This window comes from Pongo abelii, chromosome 12 (genome assembly GCF_028885655.2).
Source record: "Pongo abelii isolate AG06213 chromosome 12, NHGRI_mPonAbe1-v2.0_pri, whole genome shotgun sequence".
In the NCBI taxonomy this organism is placed as follows: domain Eukaryota; kingdom Metazoa; phylum Chordata; class Mammalia; order Primates; family Hominidae; genus Pongo; species Pongo abelii.
The window spans coordinates 22,113,738-22,137,220 of NC_071997.2; the positions used below are offsets into that span (position 1 = coordinate 22,113,738).

The 23,483-nt window shown below is 36.1% G+C and overlaps 1 protein-coding gene across 1 annotated transcript in view; it reads left to right on the plus strand.

Moving 5' to 3' along the window:
- LOC129057624 (uncharacterized) overlaps positions 1 to 19,852 on the plus strand; it is a 40,604-nt gene extending 20,752 nt beyond the window's left edge. Inside the window, exon 6 of the mRNA XM_054547800.2 lies at positions 19,596 to 19,852. Within this exon, the coding sequence (XP_054403775.1) occupies positions 19,596 to 19,625 (30 nt within the window). The 3' untranslated portion in view covers positions 19,626 to 19,852. The remainder of the gene's footprint in view (positions 1 to 19,595) is intronic.
- The last annotated feature ends 3,631 nt before the right edge of the window (positions 19,853 to 23,483 follow it).

Consider the following 23,483-nt stretch of genomic DNA (forward strand, 5'->3'; position numbering starts at 1 on the left):
CATGATACTACAGAAAATTCACCAATACAATTACAGCCAATTTTTTGTTGAATATTCTTGGCAAAGTTCCTCAAAATGTTAAACATGAGAGTTAGTTTATGACCCAACAATTTCACTCCTATATATCCTAAAGAAGTAAAGATATATATTCACACAGAAACTTGTACATAGGTTATAGCAGCATTATTCATAATAGCCAAAAAGTAGAAACTGTACAAGTATGCATGGACTGATGTATAGTTAAACAACATGGTATATCTACAATGGAATATCACTTTGCAATAAAAAGGAATGAAGTAGAGACACATGCTACAACATCATGAACCTCGGAAACATTAGGCTAAGTGAAAGACGCTGGTCACAAAAGACCACATATTGTATGATTCCATTCATATGAAATGTCCTGACTAGACAAACCTAGAGAGACAGAAAGCAGATTAGCAGTTATCTAAGGCTGGGGGTGAAAGTGTGTGTGAGGAGGTAGGACGGATGGGGAGTGACTGCTAATGGGCATGACAATTTGGCAGTAACTACCCAAATTTTCAAGGAACATATTTTTTTGACTCAGAAATCCACTCTCAGAGTCCTATCCCGAAGAAAGAATACAATTAAACTTGTAATAAAAAGTTGTTTATTACAGTATTATTTGCAACAGTGAAAAAATGTATTAATTCTGTGGACTATTATGCAGAATTTGCAAATTACAACAACAGGGTTTGAAAGAGTGCTAATGCATTTATAGATAGACTAGACAAAGATAAGCATGCCTTTTATATGATAACTTGTATATGACATATAACATATGAAGATGTGCCTTTATGTTAACATATATAACATATATCCTATATGCAACATATGTATGCCATATAATTATACATGTAATATTATTTTATTAACGTTAAAACAAAAATAATTATCGAATGTAAGTACATGGATATGCACATCAGGGCATAGGCAGAGACTGAAAGAGGCCTAGTCAATTATCAAAGTGCAGTTGTTGCTGGGACTGAAGTGGTATTAGGAGGTAAGAAAGAGGGCCTGTGAGCATTCTACTCCATATGCTTTATATCATTTGAATCTTAGGAAATAGTAATATATTCCTATACTACTTATGCCATTGGAAAGGGAGATTTATGTTTTAAGTAACTATAAATTTGCCTATTCTGAAGAATTTTTTTTTTTAAGTAAATAGATGGTCCCAATATGCTCAAGAATCCAAGCAAGGAGACAAGCTGCCTGGTTTCTCTCAACAGATAACAGGTTCCACCAATATTGAGGAGAAAAGGGGAGGGGTATAGACTGAGGCTTGGCCGGACCATGGTCAGCCCCCTAGCTCTCAGAAGAACATGGGGGACAAGTCTACTAGGAAGAAAGGGGAAATGAGCTGAATCTCACCTTTATGATGTGAAATGACTGGTCAGTTGGAAAACTATCGACTGCCATCATGACCATTTTTATTTTAAAGCTTTTGTAGGACACAGCACGTGATAGATGATACTATAAGCCATGGTCCTGGACAGCAAAGAAATGGCATTGTCACAGGGTCATGGAATGAGTCATGAAAGGACTAGTTAGAAAGCTGGAGGCAGGGGTAAGGGAACCAACAAGAGAAGGTGAAACACAGAGGAGTAGGAGGGTATGAAGCCTGACCATTTCAAGGCCTGAGGGGAAGCAGGGTAAGTGGTTGCCAGAACCTGTGAGAACTGCCCCATGAGTGAGGGGCCACCCTACAGGAGCCGTGGCTGTTGACGAAGTATCACTGCTGCTGTTAAACTGCTATCCAGCCACAGAAGCAACCTGAGTAGTACAGAACTTTTTCTCCTCCTGCACTCTATTGTCAATGTCCTCTTCTAGCCAAATGTAAGAGCAGGACGAAGAAGGGCTGAGAGGGAGTAATTAAATACCAAGGCTATTGCCTATTTTAATTACAAAGTAACTTGTGCCTTTAAAATTAACTGATATTTGGGACATCACTATGTTATTCTGATTGTGTCTTACTTTGCCATTGTCATGTAAATATCATGGGAAATAAAATGCAAAATGAGGTACACTTAACTACTCAAACATAATGGAAATGTGTTTAAAAGATGTAGGCAGAGTCTACAAAAACAAAAATTTTTCAGGGAGAATTCACATGTCTGCTCTAGCTCGTATAATTAGAAACCATAAAGTGATTCTCCTATCCTTGTCATAAGGCTGAAACAATTTTCAGCTGTCTCACTATTCCCTGTGATAAAGAAGATAATATGTAAGCCATAGTGTTACTTTGCAAAGGTCTTTTTTTTAATTTTTGTAGCAAGACATTGCCAGATTTGATATTCACATGATTCAAATGATCAGAATAAGCCAATTGGCACTCTTCAGGAATCCTAAATATCAGCTGGGATGATCCTATGTGGATATAATTTCCTTTGGATATGAGAAAAACAAAATTTTGAAAAACAATTCATTTTATTGACTAATCTAAAAAAAGACCCAACTCATTCTATTATAAATTCAATTATCATCCTATATGACTTTAAAAAGCACGTAAAACTTAATATTGAAGAATGAGAAACTCATCAAATCATCTCTCAACTCGAGTTTCCTTTGCAGATGGAATGAACGCCTCCAAGTAGAAGAAACAGCCATTTGAGAGTCATAGCAACGTGGGTATGCTCGGTGTGTTTGAAGAACAGCAAAAGGCCGGCATGGCTGCAGCCAAGGGAGCAAGGGGAGATATGCAGATGAAAATGCAGGAGGGTAGCTGAACAAATCATATAGGACCCTGGAGGCCAAAGGAAGAACTTTGTTATTCTAGGTGAAAAGCAGCAGAGCCTTCAAGAAGTCTTGCTGGTTTCTGCCTGTTTTTTCTTATCTGTGTAATGTCTGTCATGAGTAGAGCAGAACTCTACTGGCCTTTCACTCTGGCTCCCAGCAGATTGTTGAAACTGCTTCTTGTGGTATGTCACGGATGTTTTGAAGTTGGTTCGTTGCTGGGATGTAAACTGAGTAATACACATTGTGTGTGCATGTTTATGTCTGTTTTTGACCAACATGTGGATTCCCAGTGCTAGCATGGTTCCCACCAAATAGTAGGTGCTCATTAAATGAATGAGGGTGGTGAAAAGCTCAGGCTCCTACAACAAAATGCCACAGACTGTGTGGCTTAAACAACAGGGCAAGATAGAGGAGGGGTTACTCTTGATTGGTTACTTTGCTTATCAAAGACATGCTCCCTGCTGAGCCACTTGTTATCTCTAAGAAATGGCTAGACCAGGAGAGGCAGCCTGTCCCCAACCAGAAGGGTTTTTTAAGATGTCAAAATATCATGATATACTGATAACAAAAATAAAAATATATCCCCTATTCTCTTACTAATAATTTTTGTATACTCCATTTATTTTTATGCATATGTGTACGTACTCATACAGATATGTGCAATATATGCTTATAAGTATGTGTATATATTTACATATACATATATTTCATAGTGATATAGCATATATGTTGATTTGCAACTTGTTTTATCACATAACAAATTGAAAACATTTTTATGCTGTTTTTCTATTCATTTTAAAAAGCTACATGTTTATATATATATATATATATATATATATATATGCATATATACCTGTATGTGTTTAAGCAACATCCTATTGATATTTATGTTTTTCTGGATTTTTTTTAAGCTATGCCTGTGCATTTCTACTTGAATATCTGTAGTGCAAATTAGTAAAAGTAGAATTGCTGGACCCCAGGGTACACATGATTTGTATTTAGATAGTGACAGATTGTTCTCCAAAAGATTGTTCCAATTTTCCATGTTTATTGCTAAAATCTTCATTGATTATAAGAGTGAACCCTTGTGGTTATAAACCACTGGGTGAGATAAAAAAAAATACAGAGAAATCTTGAAGTAGGAAGAGTAACTTTTCCAGTCATACCACATGCTTAGCCAGAAGTGAAGAAATCCTGTTAGAAAGGTATTCACAGGCTGGAATCTGATATGATTATTATGATTTGGCCGAACTTCAGGTAAAGCCAGTAAAATTGATACTATGCCCTTTGAGCTGATTTGATATGGTCCATTAGGTTGTGTTAAATAGCATATTACAGCTTGTCAGAAAAAATAAAAAGAAGAAAATGTAAGCCACGCCAGTCAGGGAAACATTCTCACTTCGCAATAATTTTTTGATATTGCAATTGAATTGCCATTTTATATAACTTCAATCCATTTGGTTGAATAGATAATTTATTATATACTTTATCCTTCGTGGTCTACCCTTCAATACCATTATACAAGCTGCTCATATCTTGAAATATTGGCTAGTGAATCTTTAGCTGTTACCCCAAGGTCGTCATGTCATTTAGATAATTAAGATTTAATACAGTATATTACACTTTCAACAAAAATTAAACACCCCAGATTTAAGAAATATAGCCAAAGAGTGAATTCATCAATTACAATGTCTTGCCATCTTCCTTGGAGATTGGTGTTCCCAGTAAAAGTGATAATGTAATTTCCCTTTGTCATTACATAAACATGTACTATTAATTTTAAATATTTTGTCTGAAAGAAGGTAGTAACCCAAAATTTGCAGGTATATAACACCTATTAAAAGGAAAGGTATTAAAAATCTACATTCAGATTTTCTTTTTTAATTTTCTTTTTATTTTTTTCCATAAGTTATTGGGGTACAGGTGGTATTTGGTTCCATGAGTGAGTTCTTTTTTCTTTTGAGATGGAGTGTTGCTTTAAACATAAAAAATATTAGATGTCAGGCGCATCTCAGTTCAGTGAGGCTTAATGTAGTTTAAGTACATTGACACTTGGCTATAAAGAACATTATATCTGGACTATTTTTTAAGAGCTAAGAATTGAAGAAATCCAGTTAGATTGTTTGCATTTGATACCTTTAATGATCAAAGATAAAAATGTTGCTGGTTGTATGGAAAATTATAGCACAAATTTAGTGCATTTCTTTCTTTTTTTGGTGAAGGAAATCATTTATTCAGCAGTAGGAAAAAAATAACATCAGGACGTGGACCCCCTGGTAACTTTACAAACAGTTTTCTTTTTTTTTTTAATTATACTTTCAGTTTTTTGGTACATGCGCACAAGGTGTAGGTTTGATACATAGGTATACATGTGCCATGTTGGTTTGCTGCACCCGTCAACCCATTATTTACATTAGGTATTTCTCCTAATGCTATCCCTCCCCCAGCCCCTGACCCCAGACAGGCCCTGGTGTGTGATGTTCCCCACCCTGTGGCCAAGTGATCTCAGTGTTCAATTCCCATCTATGAGTGAGAACAAGTGGTGTTTGGTTTTCTGTCCTTGCGATAGTTTGCTGAGAATGATGGTTTCCAGCTTCATCCATGTCCCTGCAAAGGACATGAACTCATCCTTTTTTATGGCTGCATAGTATTCCATGGTGTATATGTGCCACATTTTCTTAATCCAGTCTATCACTGATGGACATTTGGGTTGGTTCCAAGTCTTTGCTATTGTGAATAGTGCCACAATAAACATACGTGTGCATGTGTCTTTATAGTAGCATGATTTGTAATCCTTTGGGTATATACCCAATAATGCGATGGCTGGATCAAATGGTAATTCTGGTTCCAGATCTTTGAGGAATCACCACACTGTCTTCCACAATGGTTGAACTAATTTACACTCCCACCAACAGGGTAAAAGCGTTCCTATTTCTCCACATGCTTTCCAGCATGTGTTGTTTCCTAACTTTTTAATGATCACCATTCTAACTGGCGTGAGATGGTATCTCACTGTGGTTTTCATTTGCATTTATCTGATTACCAGTAGTGATGAGCATTTTTTCACGTGTCTGTTGGCTGCGTAGATGTCTTCTTTTGAGAAGTGTCTGTTCATATCCTTTGCCCACTTTTTGATGGGGTTGTTTGTTTTTTTCTTGTAAATTTGTTTGTGTTCTTTGTAGATTCTGGATATTAGCCCTTTGTCAGATAGGTAGATTCCAAAAATTTTTTCCCATTCTGTAGGTTGCCTGTTCACTCTTATGGTAGTTTCTTTTGCCATGCAGAAGCTCTTTTGTTTAATTAGATTCAATCTGTCTATTTTGGCTTTTGTTGCCATTGGTTTTGGTGTTTTAGTCATGAAGTCCTTGCTCATGCCTATGTCCTGAATGGTATTGCCTAGGTTTTCTTTTAGGGTGTTTATGGTTTTAGGTCTAGCATTTAAGTCTTTAATCCATCTTGAATTAATTTTTGCATAAGGTGTAAGGAAGGGATACAGTTTCAGCTTTCTACATATGGCTAGCCAGTTTTCCCAATACCATTTATTAAATAGGGAATCCTTTCCCCATTTCTTGTTTTTGTCAGGTTTGTCAGAGATCAGATGGTTGTAGATGTGTGGCATTATTTTTGAGGCCTCTGTTCTGTTCCATTGGCCTATATCTCTGTTTTGGTACCTGTAGCATGCTGTTTTGGTTATTGTAGCCTTGTAGTATAGTTTGAAGTCAGGTAGCGTGATGCCTCCAGCTTTGTTCTTTTGGCTTAGGATTGTCTTGGCAGTGTTAGCTCTTTTTTGGTTCCATGTGATCGTTAAAGTAGTTTTTTCCAATTCTGTGAAGAAAGCCATTGGTAGCTTGATGGGGATGGCATTGAATCTGTAAATTACCCTAGGCAGTATGGCCATTTTCATGATATTGATTCTTCCTATCCATGAGCATGGAATGTTCTTCCATTTGTTTGTGTCCTCTTTTATTTCGTTGAGCAGTGATTTGTAGTTCTCCTTGAAGAGGTCCTTCACATCCCTTGTAAGTTGGATTCCTAGATATTTTATTCTCCTTTTAGCAATTATAAATGGGAGTTCACTTATTATTTGGTTCTCTGTTTGTCTGTTAATGGTGTATAGGAATGCTTGTGATCTTTGCACATTGATTTTGTATCCTGAAACTTTGCTGAAGTTGCTTTTCAGCTTAAGGAGATTTTGGGCTGAGACGATGGGGTTTTCTAAATATACAGGCATGTCCATCTGCAAACAGGGACAGTTTGACTTCCTCTTTTCCCAATTGAATACCATTTTTTTCTTTCTCTTGCCTGATTGTCCTGGCCAGGACTTCCAACACTATGTTGAATAGGAGTGGTGAGAGAGGGCATCCTTGTCTTGTGCTGGTTTTCAAAGGGAATGCTTCCAGTTTTTGTCCAGTATGATATTGGCTGTGGGTTTGTCATAAATAGCTCTTATTATTATGAGATACGTTCCATCAATACCTACCTAGTTTATTGAGAGTTTTTAGCATGAAGGGCTGTAGAATTTTGTCAAAGGCCTTTTCTGCATCTATTAAGATAATCATGTGGTTTTTGTCGTTGGTTCTGTTTATGTGATGGATTGCATTTATTAATTTGCGTATGTTGAACCGGCCTTGCATCCCAGGGATGAAGCCAACTTGATCATGATGGATAAGCTTTTTGATGTGCTGCTGGATTCAGTTTGCCAGTATTTTATTGAGGATATTCACATCAATGTTCATCACAGATATTGGTCTAAATTTCCCTTTTTTTGTTGTGTCTCTGCCAGACTTTGGTATCAGGATAATGTTGGTCTCCTATAAATGAGTTAGGGAGGATTCCCTCTTTTCATATTGACTGGAATAGTTTCAGAAGGAATGGTATCATCTCCTTTTTGTGTACCTCTGTTAGAATTTGGCTGTGAGTCTGTCTGGTACTGGACTTCTTTGGGTTGGTAGGCTATTAATTATTCCCTCAATCTCAGAGCCTGTTATTGGTCTATTCAGAGACTCAACTTCTTCCTGGTTTAGTCTTGGGAGAGTGCGTGTGTCCATGAATTTATGCATTTCTTCTAGATTTCCTAGTTTATTTGTGTAGAGGTGTTTATAGTATCCTCTGATGGTAGTTTGTGTTTCTGTGGGATCAGTGGTGATATCCCCTTTATCATTTTTTATTTGGTATATTTGATTCTTCTCTCTTTCTTCTTTATTAGTCTTACTAGCAGTCTATCAATTTTGTTGAACTTTTCAAAAAACCAGTTCCTGGATTCATTGATTTTTTTAAGGGTTTTTGTGTCTCTATCTCTTTCAGCTCTGCTCCGATTTTAGTTATTTCTTGCCTTCTGCTAGCTTTTGAATTTGTTTGCTCTTACTTCTTTAGTTCTTTTAATTGTGATGTCAGTGTGTCGATTTTAGATCTTTCCTGCTTTCTCTTGTGGGCATTTAGTGCTATAAAGTTCCCTCTTACGCACTGTTTTAAATGTGTCCCAGAGATTCTGGCACGTTATGTCTTTGTTCTCATTGGTTTCAAAGAACATTTTAATTTCTGCTTTCATTTCGTTATTTACCCAGTAGTCATTCAGGAGCAGATTGTTCAGTTTCCGTGCAGTTGTGCAGTTTTGAGTGAGTTTCTTAATCCTCAGTTCTAATTTGATGGCACTGTGATCTGAAAGACAGTTTGTTATAATTTCTGTTCTTTCACATTTGCTGAGGAGTGCCTTCCTTCCAATTATGCGGTCGGTTTTAGAATAAGTGCGATGTGTTGCTGAGAAGAATGTATATTCTGTTGATTTGGGGTGGAGAGTTCTGTAGACGTATACTAGGTCTGCTTGGTGCAGAGCTGAGTTCAGGTCCTGGATATCCTTATTGACCTTCTGTCTCATTGATCTGTCTAATATTGACAATGGGGTGTTAAATTCTCCCATTATTATTGTGTGGGAGTCTAAGTCTCTTTGTAGGTCTCTAAGGACTTGCTTTATGAATCTGCTTTATGAATCCCAATACAGGAGCCTGTATTGGATACATGTATATTTAGGATAGTTAACTCTTCCTGTTGAATTGATCCCTTTACCATTATGTAATGACCTTCTTTGTCTCTTTTGATTTTTGTTGGTTTAAAGTCTGTTTTATCAGAGACTAGGATGGCAACCCCTGCTTTTTTTTGCTCTCTGTTTGCTTGGTTGATCTTCCTCCATTCTTTTATTTTGAGTCTATGTGCGTCTTTGCACTTGAGATGGGTCTCCTGTATACAGCACAGTGATGGGTCTTGACTCTGTCCAATTTGCCAGTCTGTGTCTTTTAATTGGGACTTTTAGCCCATTTACATTTAAGGTTAATATTGTTATGTGTGAATTTGATCCTGTCATTATGATGTTTGCTGGTTATTTTGCCTGTTAATTGATGCAGTTTCTTCATAGCATCTGTGGTCTTTACAATTTGGCATGTTTTTGCAGTAGTTGGTACTGGTTGTTTCTTTCCATGTTCAGTGCTTCCTTCAGGAGCTCTTGTAAGGCAGGCCCGGTGGTGACAAAATCTCTCAGCATTTGCTTGTCTGTAAAGGATTTTATTTCTTCTTCATTTATGAAGCTTAGTTTGGCTGGATGTGAAATTCTGGGTTGAAAATTCTTTTCTTTAAGAATGCTGAATATTGGCCCCCACTCTCTTCTGGCTTGTATTCTGCTGAGAGATCTGCTCTTACTCTGATGGGCTTCCCTTTGTGAGTAACTCGACCTTTCTCTCTGGCTGCCCTTAACATTTTTTCCTTCACTTCATCCTTGGTGAATCTGACAATTATGTGTCTTGGGGTTGTTCTTCTCAAGGAGTATCTTTGTGGTGTTCTCTGTATTTCCTGAATTTGAATGTTGGCCTGCCTTGCTAGATTGGGGAAATTCTCCTGGATAATATCCTGAAGAATGTTTTCTAACTTCGTTCCATTCTCCCTGTCACTTTCAGGTACACCAATCAAATGTAGATTTGGTCTGTTCACGTAGTCCCATATTTTTTGGAGGCTTTGCTCATTTCTTTTTACTCTTTTTTTCTCTAACCTTGTCTTCTCGCTTTATTTCGTTAATTTGATCTTCAATCACTGATACCCTTTCTTCCACTTGATCGAACCGGCTACTGAAGCTTGTGCATGCATCACAAAGTTCTTGTGCCATGGTTTTCATCTCCATCAGGTCACTTAAGGTCTTATCTACACTGTTTATTCTCGTTAGTCATTCATCTCATCTTTTTTCAAGGTTTTTAACTTCCTTGTGATGGATTCGAACATCCTCCTTTAGCTCAGAGAAGTTTGTTATTACCAACCTTCTGAAGCCTACTTCTGTCAACTCGTCAAAGTCATTCTCCGTCCAGCTTTTTTCCATTGCTGGGGAGGAGCTGGGCTCCTTTGGAGGAGAAGAGGTGCTCTGATTTTTAGACTTTTCAGCTTTTCTGCTCTGGTTTCTCCCCGTCTTTGTGGTTTTATCTACCTTTGGTCTTTGATGTGTGTGACCTACAAATGGGCTTTTTGGTGTAGATGACCTTTTTGTTCATGTTGATGCTATTCCTTTCTGTTTGTTAGTTTTCCTCCTAACAGTCAGGTCCCACAGCTGCAGGTCTGTTGGAGTTTGCTGGAGTTCCACCCCAGACCATGTTTGCCTAGGTATCACCAGCAGAGGCTGCAGAACAGCAAATATTGCAGAACAGCAAATATTGCTGCCTGATCCTTACTTTGGAAGCTTCGTCCCAGAGGGTCAGCCACCTATATGAGGCGTCTGTCAGCCCCTACTGGGAGGTGTTTCCCAGTTAGGCTACACAGGTGTCAGGGACCCAGTTGAGGAAGCAGTATGTCCATTCTCAGAGCTCAAATGCCTTGCTGAGAAAACCAATGCTCTCTTCAGAGCTGTCAGACCGGGACGTCTAAGTCTGCAGAAGTTGTCTGCTGCCTTTTGTTCAGCTATGCCCTGCCGACAGAGGTGGAGTCTAGAGGCATTAGGCCTTGTTGAGCTGCAGTGGGCTCCGCCCAGTTCGAGCTTTGCAGCCACTTTGTTTACCTACTCAAGCCTCAACAATGGCAGATGCCCCACCCGCAGCCAGGCTGCCACCTTGCAGATCAATCTCAGACGGCTGTGCTAGCAGTGTGCAAGGCTCCATGGGCATGGGACCCACTGCACCAGGCACGGGAGAGAATCACCTCGTCTGCCAGTTGCTAAGACCTTGGGCAAAGCACATTATTTGGGCGGGCAGTGTCCCATTTTTCCAGGTAGTCTGTCACAGCTTCCCTTGGCTAGTAAAGGGAAATCCCCCGACCCCTTGCACTTCCCGGGTGAGGCGATGCCCCACCCTGCTTCAAGCTCACCCTCTGTGGGCTACACCCACTGTCCAAGCAGTCCCAATGAGATGAACCAGGTACCTCAGTTGGAAATGCAGAAATCACCCGCCTTCTGTGTCTATCACGCTGAGAGCTGCAGACCGGAGCCATTCCTATTCAGCCATCTTGGAATAACCCCCAAGTTTAGTAAATTTCTAAACTGAAATTTGTTCCTGAGAAAGCGGAAAGATGACAAAGTGTCATTTTCTTCACTTCTGGCTGAGCATGTGGCATAACTGGAAAAGTTACACTTCCTACTTCAAGATTTCTCTGTATTTCTTTATCTCGCCCAGTGGTTTATAACCACAAGAGTTCATTCTTATCATTAATGAAGATTTCAACAATAAACCTGGAAAACTGGAACAATCTTTTGTAGAACAATCTGTCACTATCTAAATGCAAATCATTTTTATGTATTTGCAGTTCTACTTTTACAAATTTGCACTACAGATATCCAAGTAGAAATGCACAGGCATATCTTAGAAAAACATCCAGAAAAACATAAATATCAATAGGATGTTGCTTAAACACATACAGGTATATATGTGTATGTGTATATATGTACATGTGTGTGTATATATATATATAAAATAAAACATGAAGCTTTTTAAAGGAAAACATTTATATATAAAATAAAACATGAAGCTTTTTAAAGGAAATAGAAAAAACAGCATAAAAATGTTTTCAATTTGTTATGTGATAAAACAAGTTGCAAATCAATATATATGCTGTAATATCACTGATTAAATACATGTATATATAAATGTACACACATACTTATAAGCATATATACACATATTTGTATGACTACATCTATATGCATAAAAATATATTGAGTATGCCAAAATTATTAGAGAATAGGGGATATATTGTTTTTATTTTTGTTATCAGTATATTATGATATTTTGACATCTTATAAAATGTTTCTGGCTGGGGACAGGCTGCTTCTCCTGGACTAGCCATTTCTTCAAGATAACAAATGGCTTAGCAGGGAGTATGTCTTTGATAAGCAAAGTAACCAATCAAGAGTAACCCCTCCTCTATCTTGCCCTGTTGTTTAAGCCACACAGTCTGTGGCATTTTGTTGTAGGAGCCTGAGCTTTTCACCACCCTTATTCATTTTATGAGCACCTACTATTTGGTGGGAACCATGCTAGCACTGAGAATCCACATGTTGGTCAAAACCAGACATGAACATGCACACACAATGTGTATTACTCAGTTTACATCCCAGCAACGAACCAACTTCAAAACATCCGTGACATACCACAAGAAGCAGTTTCAACAATCTGCTGGGAGCCAGAGTGAAAGGGCAGTAGAGTTCTGCTCTACTCATGACAGACATTAGACAGATAAAAAAAACAGGCAGAAACCAGCAAGGCTTCTTGAAGGCTCTGCTGCTTTTCACCTAGAATAACAAGCAAAGTTCTTCCTTTGGCCTCCAGGGTCCTATATGATTTGTTCAGCTACCCTCCTGCATTTTCATCTGCATATCTCCCCTTGCTCCCTTGGCTGCAGCCATGCCGGCCTTTTGCTGTTCTTCAAACACACCGAGCATACCCACGTTGCTATGACTCTCAAATGGCTGTTTCTTCTACTTGGGGGCATTCATTTGTTATTTGCAAAGGAAACTCAAGTTGAGAGAAAATTCGATGAGTCTCTTATTATTCAATATTAAGTTTTACAAATTTTGAAAAAGGACAAAATGAGTAGTGGCAAGGCAAATAATCAATGAAACAAAAGTTATCAAGAATCATGGGAAAGTACAAAAAAGTATACTTCTTTTTTACATTGTACCCATTAAGTGGTTTCTCTTATCTACCCCCTCTGCCACCCCCTCACTCTTCTGAGTCTTCTTTGTCTATCATTCCACTCTGTATGTTTATGTAAACACATATTTTAGCTCCTACTTATGAGCGAGAAATGGAATATTTGTTTTTTTGTGTCTGACTTGTTTTACTTAAGATAATGACCCCCAGTTTCATCCATATTTTTGTAAAAGATATGATTTCATTCTTTTTATGGCTGAGTATATTCCTTGTGTATTTATACCCCATTTTCTTTATCCAATCATCCACCAATGGACACTTAGGTTGATTCGGTATCTGCTATTGTGAACAGTGCTGTTATAAACATATGAGTGCACATATCATTTTGATATATTGATTTGTTTTCCTTTGAGTAGATACCCAGTAGTAGAATTGCTGAATTGAACGGTAGTTCTATTTTTAGTTCTTTGAGAAACCTCCATACTGTTTGAGGTTTCACTTACTTAGATTACCACCAAAAATGTATGAGTTCCCTTTTCTCTGTATCCTTGCCAACATCCGTTATTTTTTTTTTTTTTTTTTTTTTTTTTTACTTTTTAATAGTAGCCTTTCTGACTGGTATAGGATGATATCTCATTGTGGTTTAAATTGGCATTTATTTAATGATTAGTAATGTTGAGCATTTCTTCATATACCTGTTGGCCATTTGTATGTTTTCTTTTGAAAAATACCTATTCATGTCTTTTGCCCACTTTTTGATGGGATTATTATTTGTTGTTGTTGTTGTTGTTGTTGCTGCTGCTGTTGAGTTCCTTGTGTATTCTCGATATTAGTCCACTGGTGGAAGCATAGTTTGTAAATATTTTTTCCCATTCTGCAGGTTGTTTGTTCACTCTACTGATTTATTTTGCTGTGCAAGAAGCTTTTTCATTTAATTAAGTCCCATTTGTTTATTTTTGTTTTTGCTGCCTGTGCTTTCAAGGTCTTAGTCATAAATTCTTTGCCTAAAGGGATCTCCAGAAGAGTTTTTGTCAGCTTTTCTTCGAGTATTTTTACTTTTGGGTCTTATGTTTAGGTCTTTAATCCATCTTGAGTTGATTTTTTGTGTATGGTAAGAGACGGGTTCAGTTTTTCTTCTGCATATGGCATTCCAGTATTCCCAGCATCATTTATTGAGGTGTCCTTTATCTGATATATGTTCGTGTCAACTTTGTCAAAGATGAGCTGGCTGTAAATATGTGGCTTTATTTCTGTCTTCTCTATTCTGTTCCATTGATCTATGTGTCTATTTTTATAACAGTACCACGCTGTTTGGCATGGTTTATCAGTTCATCAAATGGTTAAACATATATTTACCATATGACCCAGAAACTTCATAATTTAAGTATACATCCAAGGGAAATAAAAACATATAACTACATAAAAACTTGTACATGAATGCTTATGGCATCATTATTCATAATAGCCAAAAGGTGAAAACAACCCAAATTCACCTGTCAGCTGATGAATTAATGGAATGTGATATATCCAGGAAATGGAGTACTATTTTGTAATAAAAAAGAAGGAAACATTGATATCTGTTATAAAATAGATGAACCTTGAAAACATGCTAAGTGAAAGAAGCCAGTCCCGAAAGACAATATATTATATAATTCTGTAATATGATAGTTCAGAATAGGCAAATCTGTAGAGACAAAAAGTACATGAATAGATATCTAGGACTAGTGGGGAGGAGTAAGAGGGATGGAGGATTATAGGATTAGGGCTAAGAAGAGCAGTGGTTCTTTTGGGGACAATGAAAATGCTCTAAAGTTTATTTTGGTGGAAGATAGTCAACTTTGTGAATATACTAAAAGCCATTAAATTCTACACTTTAAAGGTGCGTATTGTCTAATATATGAATTGTATCTCTATATAACAGTTAAAAGTTTGGGGAGTGGGTACTCATACACACTGCATTGTGGATGAATCTTGAAAACATTATGCTAAATGAAAGAAGTCAGACACAAAAGATTCAATTTATATGAAATTTCCAAAATAGGCAAATCAATAGAGGCTGAAAGTAAATTAACACTTGCAAGGGACTAGGGGAAGAAAAGCATGGGGACTCACTATTTCTTTTTAACTTTTAAGTTCAAGGGTACATGTGCAGGTTTGTTACACAGGTAATCTTATGTCATGGGGGTTTGTTGTACAGATTATTTCATCACCCAGGTATCAAGCCTACCTGGAAGTACTAATGGGCATGAAGTTTGTTTCAGGGTAGATGTAAATATTCTGAAATTAGGTAGTAATGATTGTTTCAGAACTGAAAACCACTGAATTGTACATTTTAAAAAAGAAAATAAATACAATCTTTTAGTTAAAATAAATAAATGATCTCTTTTAAGTGTATACTGCTGAAGTTAATGGTAAGTGTAATTATCTGACTATATTTACTTTTAGTGTCCTAAAGATATTTCAGGTTGTTTGTGAACTAACTAGGTGTTTCTTTCCAACTGAAGTGCATTAAGCTCTAAAGTAAATGTTTAATGATTAACATTTATAGATTTAAAAACTGCTTTCTTAATGAACAGAATATAGGATTCATGTAACACTACCACTCACTCACACTGTAATGTTTTTACCCAAAAGTGTATTAGCTCCAGATTCAAACGCAGTACCTGGTTGAGTCATGAATGGACATTTATGGGCTCTGACTGCATCCAGTCAAGCCATTAGGAACTTTGATAAGAGCAGTTCTGTACAAAGAATAATCAGTTTATTTGTGTTTGGATAATAAATCTGATGACAAGATTTTAACAGCCATGATTATAATTATATTAATTTTAACTGGTATCTGAAAATGCAGATTATATTGACACACTCAGAGTTGTTTCACATAAAGTCTCCTAAAGAACAATTTAGGTGAATTTAATCAAATAATCTATAATCTATATTTTTTCTTAATCAAGTTCATAAAAAATGATTTGAATTTTTAACCTTTTCAACAATTTGTTTTGACATAGTAAACAATGGGCATTTACAAGCAAAATCAAGAACAGACAGGAAGATTGATTAAAGTGGCACTTAAGAATGTTTGAAAGTTTTAAAAAATTCACTGAAGAAGTAACATGAGTCGAAATTGTGGAATCTCTGTTTTAGCCACAGTACTGAAAAGGACAAGGATTTCTTTTTTTATTGAGCTTATATTTTAAATGGGGAGTTAAAATATAAATAAACTTAAACTAATGAATAAATGAACAAATAACTGAAATGGCATAATATATTTGAGGTGAGAAACTATAGAGATAATGAGCACAGCAAGTAGGAGTGTGCAAGGGAAGGGATGGGGATATGCTGCAGTGTTAAATAATGTGATCAGAATGGGCTTCATTATGAGATGGAATTGTATGGAGATTCCTCCAAAAATTAAAACTAGAACTACCGTATGATGCAGCAATCCTACTACTGGATATGTATCCAAGGGAAATAAAATCAGTGTTCCTATATTCATTGCAACATTATTCCCAAAAGCCAAGATATAAAAGTTAACTAAGCATCCCTAAATGGATAAATGGATAAAGAAAATATGGTGTATATTATATATACAATAGATTATTATTATTTCTTAAAAGAAGGAAATTCTGTCATTTATGACAACATGAATGAACCTAGAGGATGTTATGCTAAGTGATATAAGCCAGGCACAGAAAGACAAGTCGGTACTGCATTATCTTACATATACATGGAATCTAAAAATGACCAACTCATAGAACTAGAAGGCGGAATGGTGGTTATCAGGGTTGGCGAAAAGGTGGACGTTGGGGGGATTGGGAAGATATTGATCAAAAGATACTATATTTCAGTTAGATAGAAGAAATAAGTTCAAGAGATCTGTTGTACAACATGGTGACTAGTGTTAGTAACAATATATTGTACACTTGAAAATGGCTAAGAAAGTAGATTTTAAGTGTTTTCATCACAAATAAGTACGTGAGGTAATGTATATGTTAATTAGCTTTATTTAGCTGTTCCACAATGGATACATATATAAAAACATCATAAATATTTATTAGGTTGATGCAAAAGTAATGGGTTTTGCTAATATAATTTTTGTTAATTAAAAATAAATTTTAAAAAAGCTGACATCTATCAATCAATGGGATGGTTAATAAACAGTTAAAATGAAAAAAATAAAGAGGAAATAAGAGTTAAACAAGGTATTCAAAGTGGTGGTAAGAGAATAGTTCTGAAAGAGCTACCAGCAAGAGCGAAATCCCTAATGTGAAGTCGTGTCGGGAAACTGGCTTGTAACTGTTCACAAAAGCTCATTGTTAAATTATCAGAAATTGTTTGTGCCAGTTGTTAAATGTGGTCATTATTAAACATTATATTACATACACTTAAAATGAAATAAAATACATTAGAAACAAAGATATTCATTACTTCTTAATCATTTTACTACATTTTATTGATGATGTTGAAGTTATTTACTCCTATTCTTTCTATATAGTGAATACAATATAATGATGTACTTCTGTGCATTTCTTCCCAATTCTGTGTTCAAAAATGTCACAAGGATCATTTGAAATCTCCAGGGCTGGAAGTACTTACATCACAGAAGTTGACAAACACTACAAATCAGGACTTTCTTTCGTGTTTTATCGATTATCTAGACACAAGAAAGAGATAGAATGTTAGTAATGCATATTGAACTTAAAAGTGTGCTGTATCCTGTTATTTCAAGATCTTAGTCAACTTCATATATGAAGTAAGCCATGCTTCTGGGTTAATTTTTCTAGGAAATTGCTGTGGTTTCTTCTTCTTTTGTATATGTGAGTGTCTTAGTCTGTTTTGTGTTGCTATAAAAGAATACCCAAGACTGAGTAACTTATTAAATAAAGAGTTTTATTTAGCTCTTGGTTCTGCAGGCTGTACAAGAAGCATGACACCAGCATCTGCTTTTGGTGAGAGCCTCAGACTGCTTCCAATCATGACGGCAAGCAGAGGAGCCAGTGTGCACAGAGATCACATGGTGAGAGAGGAAGCAAAAGAGCGAGGAGGGAGGTACCAGGCTCTTTTAACAACCAGCTCTCACAGAAACTAATAGAGTGAGAACTCACTCATTCCTGCAAGGGTCACACCAAACCTTTCATGACTAGGCCCCACAAAACATTGAGGATAAAATTTCAGTATGAGCATTGTGAGGGACAGACATCCAAACTATAGCAGTGAGTCTCACTTGACTAACCTTTAACACTTTTAACCTTTTTAACAATTTGTTTTGACATAGTAGACAACGGGCATTTACAAGCAGAATCAAGAACAGACAGGAAGATTGATTAAAGTGGCGCTTAAGAATGTTTGAAAGTTTTAAAAAATTCACTGAAGAAGTAACATGAGTCAAAATTGTGGATTCTCTGTTTTAGCCACAATTAAACCTCTATGTAAGAAAGAATGCCCATATAAGCCTATATACCAAATGGTTAATAGGAGTTCTTTCTGTGCAATAGTACTAAGTAACTTAACTTTTTTCTGTTCTATATTTCCTGATTTTGAAAATAAACATACTTACTTACCTACAATTGTTTTTAAGGACATGTTACTTTCTGATTTTAAGTTTGCAACTGGTAACATTACTGCTGTCTTCACCAGTTGTCTAGAACCAGCTGATTGGTTATTTTTTAACCATAGGAGTTTTTCCTGTGCACTGAAGGAAGATCAGAGAGGCTGAATACATATAAAATGCTTACCTTTAGGGTGAGAGGATGGAGATAGAACTATAAGCTGAGTGGAAAGAGTAGAGTGCCGGGAAGAGTAGAGTGCCAATGTTTATCCTAAGAATCACAATTCCCAAACAGATAATTTTGTCTCTTTCAAAAAGAGCTCTGTTAACTTTTCCTGGGAGTAAATGCTTCATTAAAAACATTTGAAAAGGGGGTGGGGAGAAAAAACTGGGATATTTGACCTATAGGAAGACTTTTAATTCATTTCCCTGCTCATCCCTTTGCTATGGTTGAGCTGTGTCCACACCCAAATCTCATCTCGAATTGTAATCTCTATAATCCCCATTCGTTGAGGGAGTGATCAGGTAGGAGGTGACTGGATCATGGGGTAGTTTCCCCCTGCTGTTCTTATGATAGTGAATGAGTTCTGATGAGATCTGATGGTTTTATAAGGCAGTTTTCCCTGCTCTTGCTGGCTCCCTCTTTCCTGCCATCATGTGATGGTCTTTGCTTTCCCTTTGCCTTCCGCCATGATTGTAAGTTTCCTGAGGCATCCCCAGCCATGTGGAACTGCGAGTCAATTAAACCTCTCTATGTAAGAAAGAATGCCCATATAAGCCTATACCAAATGGTTAGTAGGAGTTCTTTCTGTGCAATAGTACTAAGTAACTTGTTTTCTGTTCTATATTTCCTGACTTTGAAAATAAACATATTTACTTACTTACAATTGTTTTTAAGGAAGGACATGTTACTTTCTGATTTTAAGTTTGCAACTGGTAACATTACTTCTATCTTCACCAGTTGTCTAGAACTGACTGATGGGTTATTTTTAACAGTAACATTAACCAATACTGTCTCCGACGACTAATTTGTCTTTCAGAATTGGGGTCATTTTTCTTTGTTCATGTTACTTTAGCTGCAATCAATGAAAGAGATTTTACAAAGATAATCAGAGTGTAATAAGCTTTCACGGGATGTTCTTATTTTCTGCTTTCATTTTTTTTTTCCTCAATAGTACCTTAAATGGCAGCATACGGATGAATGAAGATCTGTTAATGTCAGCATTGATACCTCAGCACAAACTCAAATGGGATCTGATGTCTGCCATGACTTTTTTATTCTTATGGAATAAGTATGGTTTGAGAAACTACAGCTTCATTGTTTGTAAGGCAAATATTTCCAACTTTGCTGCACTCCTTGACAATCTGCCTTAAGGAAGAATATATGACTTACTCTCTGCCTAAAAATTTTGTTTGCTGGATTTTTTGATGTAGGTATATATACATATATATTTATAAAATGTATATTAACAAATATTTATATCCCAAATAATTAAAAATACATTGTTATAAACAACATTATTCTACAATTCCTTCTGGGGGAGGTAAGAGGAGTTAGAACATCAATCTCACTTCTTTGGAGGAAACAATAACTTGGTTATACCAACAGCTTGGCTATAGGGTGTAAGAAAGTAATATGTTCCTCACTAGGAAATATATAACTGCCTTTGTGACATTGCAGTTAACTGTCAAGTTGGAGACATCTGATTGTGTGGGTGTGAGAGTGAGGAGAGATGTATTTTCTAGTTTCTTCATAACATTTTGCATTCGGGGTCTCAACTAACAACAATTTATTGATGTCCTTATGTATCGTTAGATAAATTTGGGTGTATGGAAGTAACTGCCTCAGTCTCAAAGTGAATCATGTTGAAGCAAAATACTAAATGTATTTTGAATTATCTGTGTCAAATAGATGATATGTCCTCCTTCGAGTCATTCAAAAGTCATTCTTTATTTTAGTTCATTTATTTAGTGAAGTTGTCAGTCCCACACATTTGTGGCCAGTGAAGAGCAAGAAAATTATGAAAAGGCTACCAGAGTCCATAGCATATCACTCACATGACAGTAGAACTGCTGCTAGTGAGACAGATATTAACAGAAAATTCAAGAACCTGGGATTGAGGGCAAAATTGTATCTGCCAAAGTCACCCTTAAAACATTAAAAGAGGTTAAAGAGCATTGGATGGGGAGAGAGAATGCAAAGCCAATTTCTGGGTGAAAGGCATGGAGCCATCGGGATTATAAGAAAGACTTGGTGAAAATCATTCGGGTAGAATTTGTGTCCCTATTTCAAGCTCAAACTTTTAAGCACCATACTTGACCCCCATATTCTAAACTAGTCACATCACCCAATCGAGCCATTGTTGAGAAGACTTACATTACTTCATGGAGAACGCTCTGGAGCAGCGAACTGTCAAGGAAATATGTGTAAATATAGTTAATCAAACCTAAAGTATTAATATTTTATGTTAAATTTGTAATCTGTGTAATTATTTAAAATATTTGTAATAATAAGATTAGATGTATTAGCTTTGCTGTTTTTAGCTGTGAGAAAATAGGATGTTTTTGTAAACTGAATTGTGATATTTATGGGAACTCAGTTCCTGGTTTGTGTTAATGTATTTGTTAGATTAATAACATTTCATATCTTGCTTAAAAATATGCATATTTAATTTATAAAATTTACTTTAGTATGTGTGAGAGAATGTACTTCACTACATTTGTAAACAAGACTGGTTAGGCAACATTAACTGCTTAACTTGGGTTAACCATTAGTTTTAAATAAGATGAAATAGACTACTCTCATTTTTATCTAAGTATTGCTTATAAGTTAATAAAACATAGATGTATTAAAAGGCCTAATGAAAAATAATCTTTTAGTAAAATTGAACATTAATTAGAAACTCTCAAATATTAAAACTCATGTCAGCATGTCACAATTGATAACATAAATTTGTATATAATACAATTGATAATGGCCTCCTATTCCTTATCAAGTGTCAGCGAAGTTTATAGTTCCAGGTATTTATGGAGGTGGGAAAGAGTGGACAGAGGGTCCAAAGAAATGAGGGCAGGTAGGGAAACATTGAGGGTCAAGGTCTAGCCTATGCATCCATAGCACCTCAAATCATCCCAATTTAACGATGCTATTTAACTCAAAGTGGACAACAGCCACCAGGTGGCGCCAAACTAAAGCCCAAACCAGTTACAGCTTTGGCTCACACAGACACACTGGGCCTCATTGTGACTAAATACATGGACTTGAACCAATTAATTCATTAACCTCACATTAATTGAATTACACATTTTCATAAAATTCAATTTCTGCCCTTCAATCACAGTGTAATGTTGGGATTTTCTTGTGACTATATATAGTTATTTTTGATTCTCAAGGTTTCACCTAACACGTTTAAAAAATTTGCATTCATAGACATAGTTGCCTTACAGAAGATGGGAATTGTACAATGCTCCCAACTCTTCTCTGTCTGAAGTTGTTTGAACTCAGTACAGTTTATCTGGTGTTATTAAGAATGTTAACTTGGTCTACATAATCAACGGCATCTAGAGAATATTCCACAAAAGTATTCTGTAATCTAACTGTTTATAAAGTTAGTAAAATAATTTGTTAATACTTTACCCCAAATATTAAATATACTATACATCTTTCATTACATATTTACATGAAGATAAATATGTTTAACAAGTTATGTGTGATATTTACAAGTAACTAATGAAACTGAAACTCTAATTGATACTCAGTGTCAGTCCATTTGTAGTGCCGTGATGATGGTGATGAGAGTAAATAGGCAAAAATCTTTATAGCCTTCCTCTCCTTGGACATCAGGCTTTGTCATATGTTCACATAGAGTGAGTGAGTTGTCTCCTGGAAGTAAAGCTGATATGCAAATTGTAAGAAGTTCCTTTATCTCTGTATAGTTATTCAATGTTAAGATCTGTGCATATCTATGTACTCTAAATATACATAACTTAATTTTTATGTTTTGAGGTTATCTTTATTTTACTAATTGATTGATGCTAATCCATGAATTACAGAAACACTTTCTTATATGCCATGAAATGCCTGCAAATGTGTGTATCTGTGCTATATCTATTTATGGGAAAGGTTTATCACCTAGGCTGAACAGTTGAGTTTCTCCCCTAGGTTTGTTTTCCATCTGTTTTTAAAGATGACCTGTCTTCAAAAGAATCTCTTGCTCTTGGGGCTAGACTAATCTAACTGACTTAACTAAAAACTACACTATAAAGAGATTTTATGTTCTTTACATGCTAATTACAGTAGTAACTCTCTGAAAAACCATCTTGAAAATAGGTCCAACACAAGCATGAAGCTATGAAGTACATGCCAATTTATGTCAACCTGTACAATACTAGTTCATCCGACCACCCAAAGCTCTCTAAAAGGACCCCTTAATATATTAGAATATAGACTGGCTCACAATTAAAACTTAACATTTCTTTTGTAAAAATATTTTTTAAATTTTTTTGGCTTAATTGTATTTTTTAACTGACAAATAATAATTGCCATATTCATGGGGTACATAGTAATGTTTGGACAGCTATAATGTGTAGTGATTAGATGAGGGTAATTAGCATATCTATTGTCTCAAAACTTTATCATTTATTTGTGTTGGGAACATTCAATATCCTCCTCTTAGCTGTTTGAAGCTGTATCATACATTATGGTTAACTATAGTCATCCTACAATGGTATAGATTTCATTATGATATCAGTTTAGTTGGTGGCAGCCTACCAGGTACATAGGCGAGAGGGGAGACAATCCTTTAATCAATTATATGACCCAGAGAGCAGACTGTGATCATTGAAACAAATTTATAAAATAAGCATGGACCTGACCTTGGAGGCCCTTGTTTGAACATATCTTTACAATCATTTCAATGGCATGCCTCTAAAAAATTCAGCAATACCCCATTGGTTTTCTTCCCAAGATGCTAAGAACAGTAAGCAGTTAGTATTTAAGATAATTGATAGGATCATGAAAAGCTTCATGGAATTTTAATGATAAAATTTGAGTTGAGGGGATG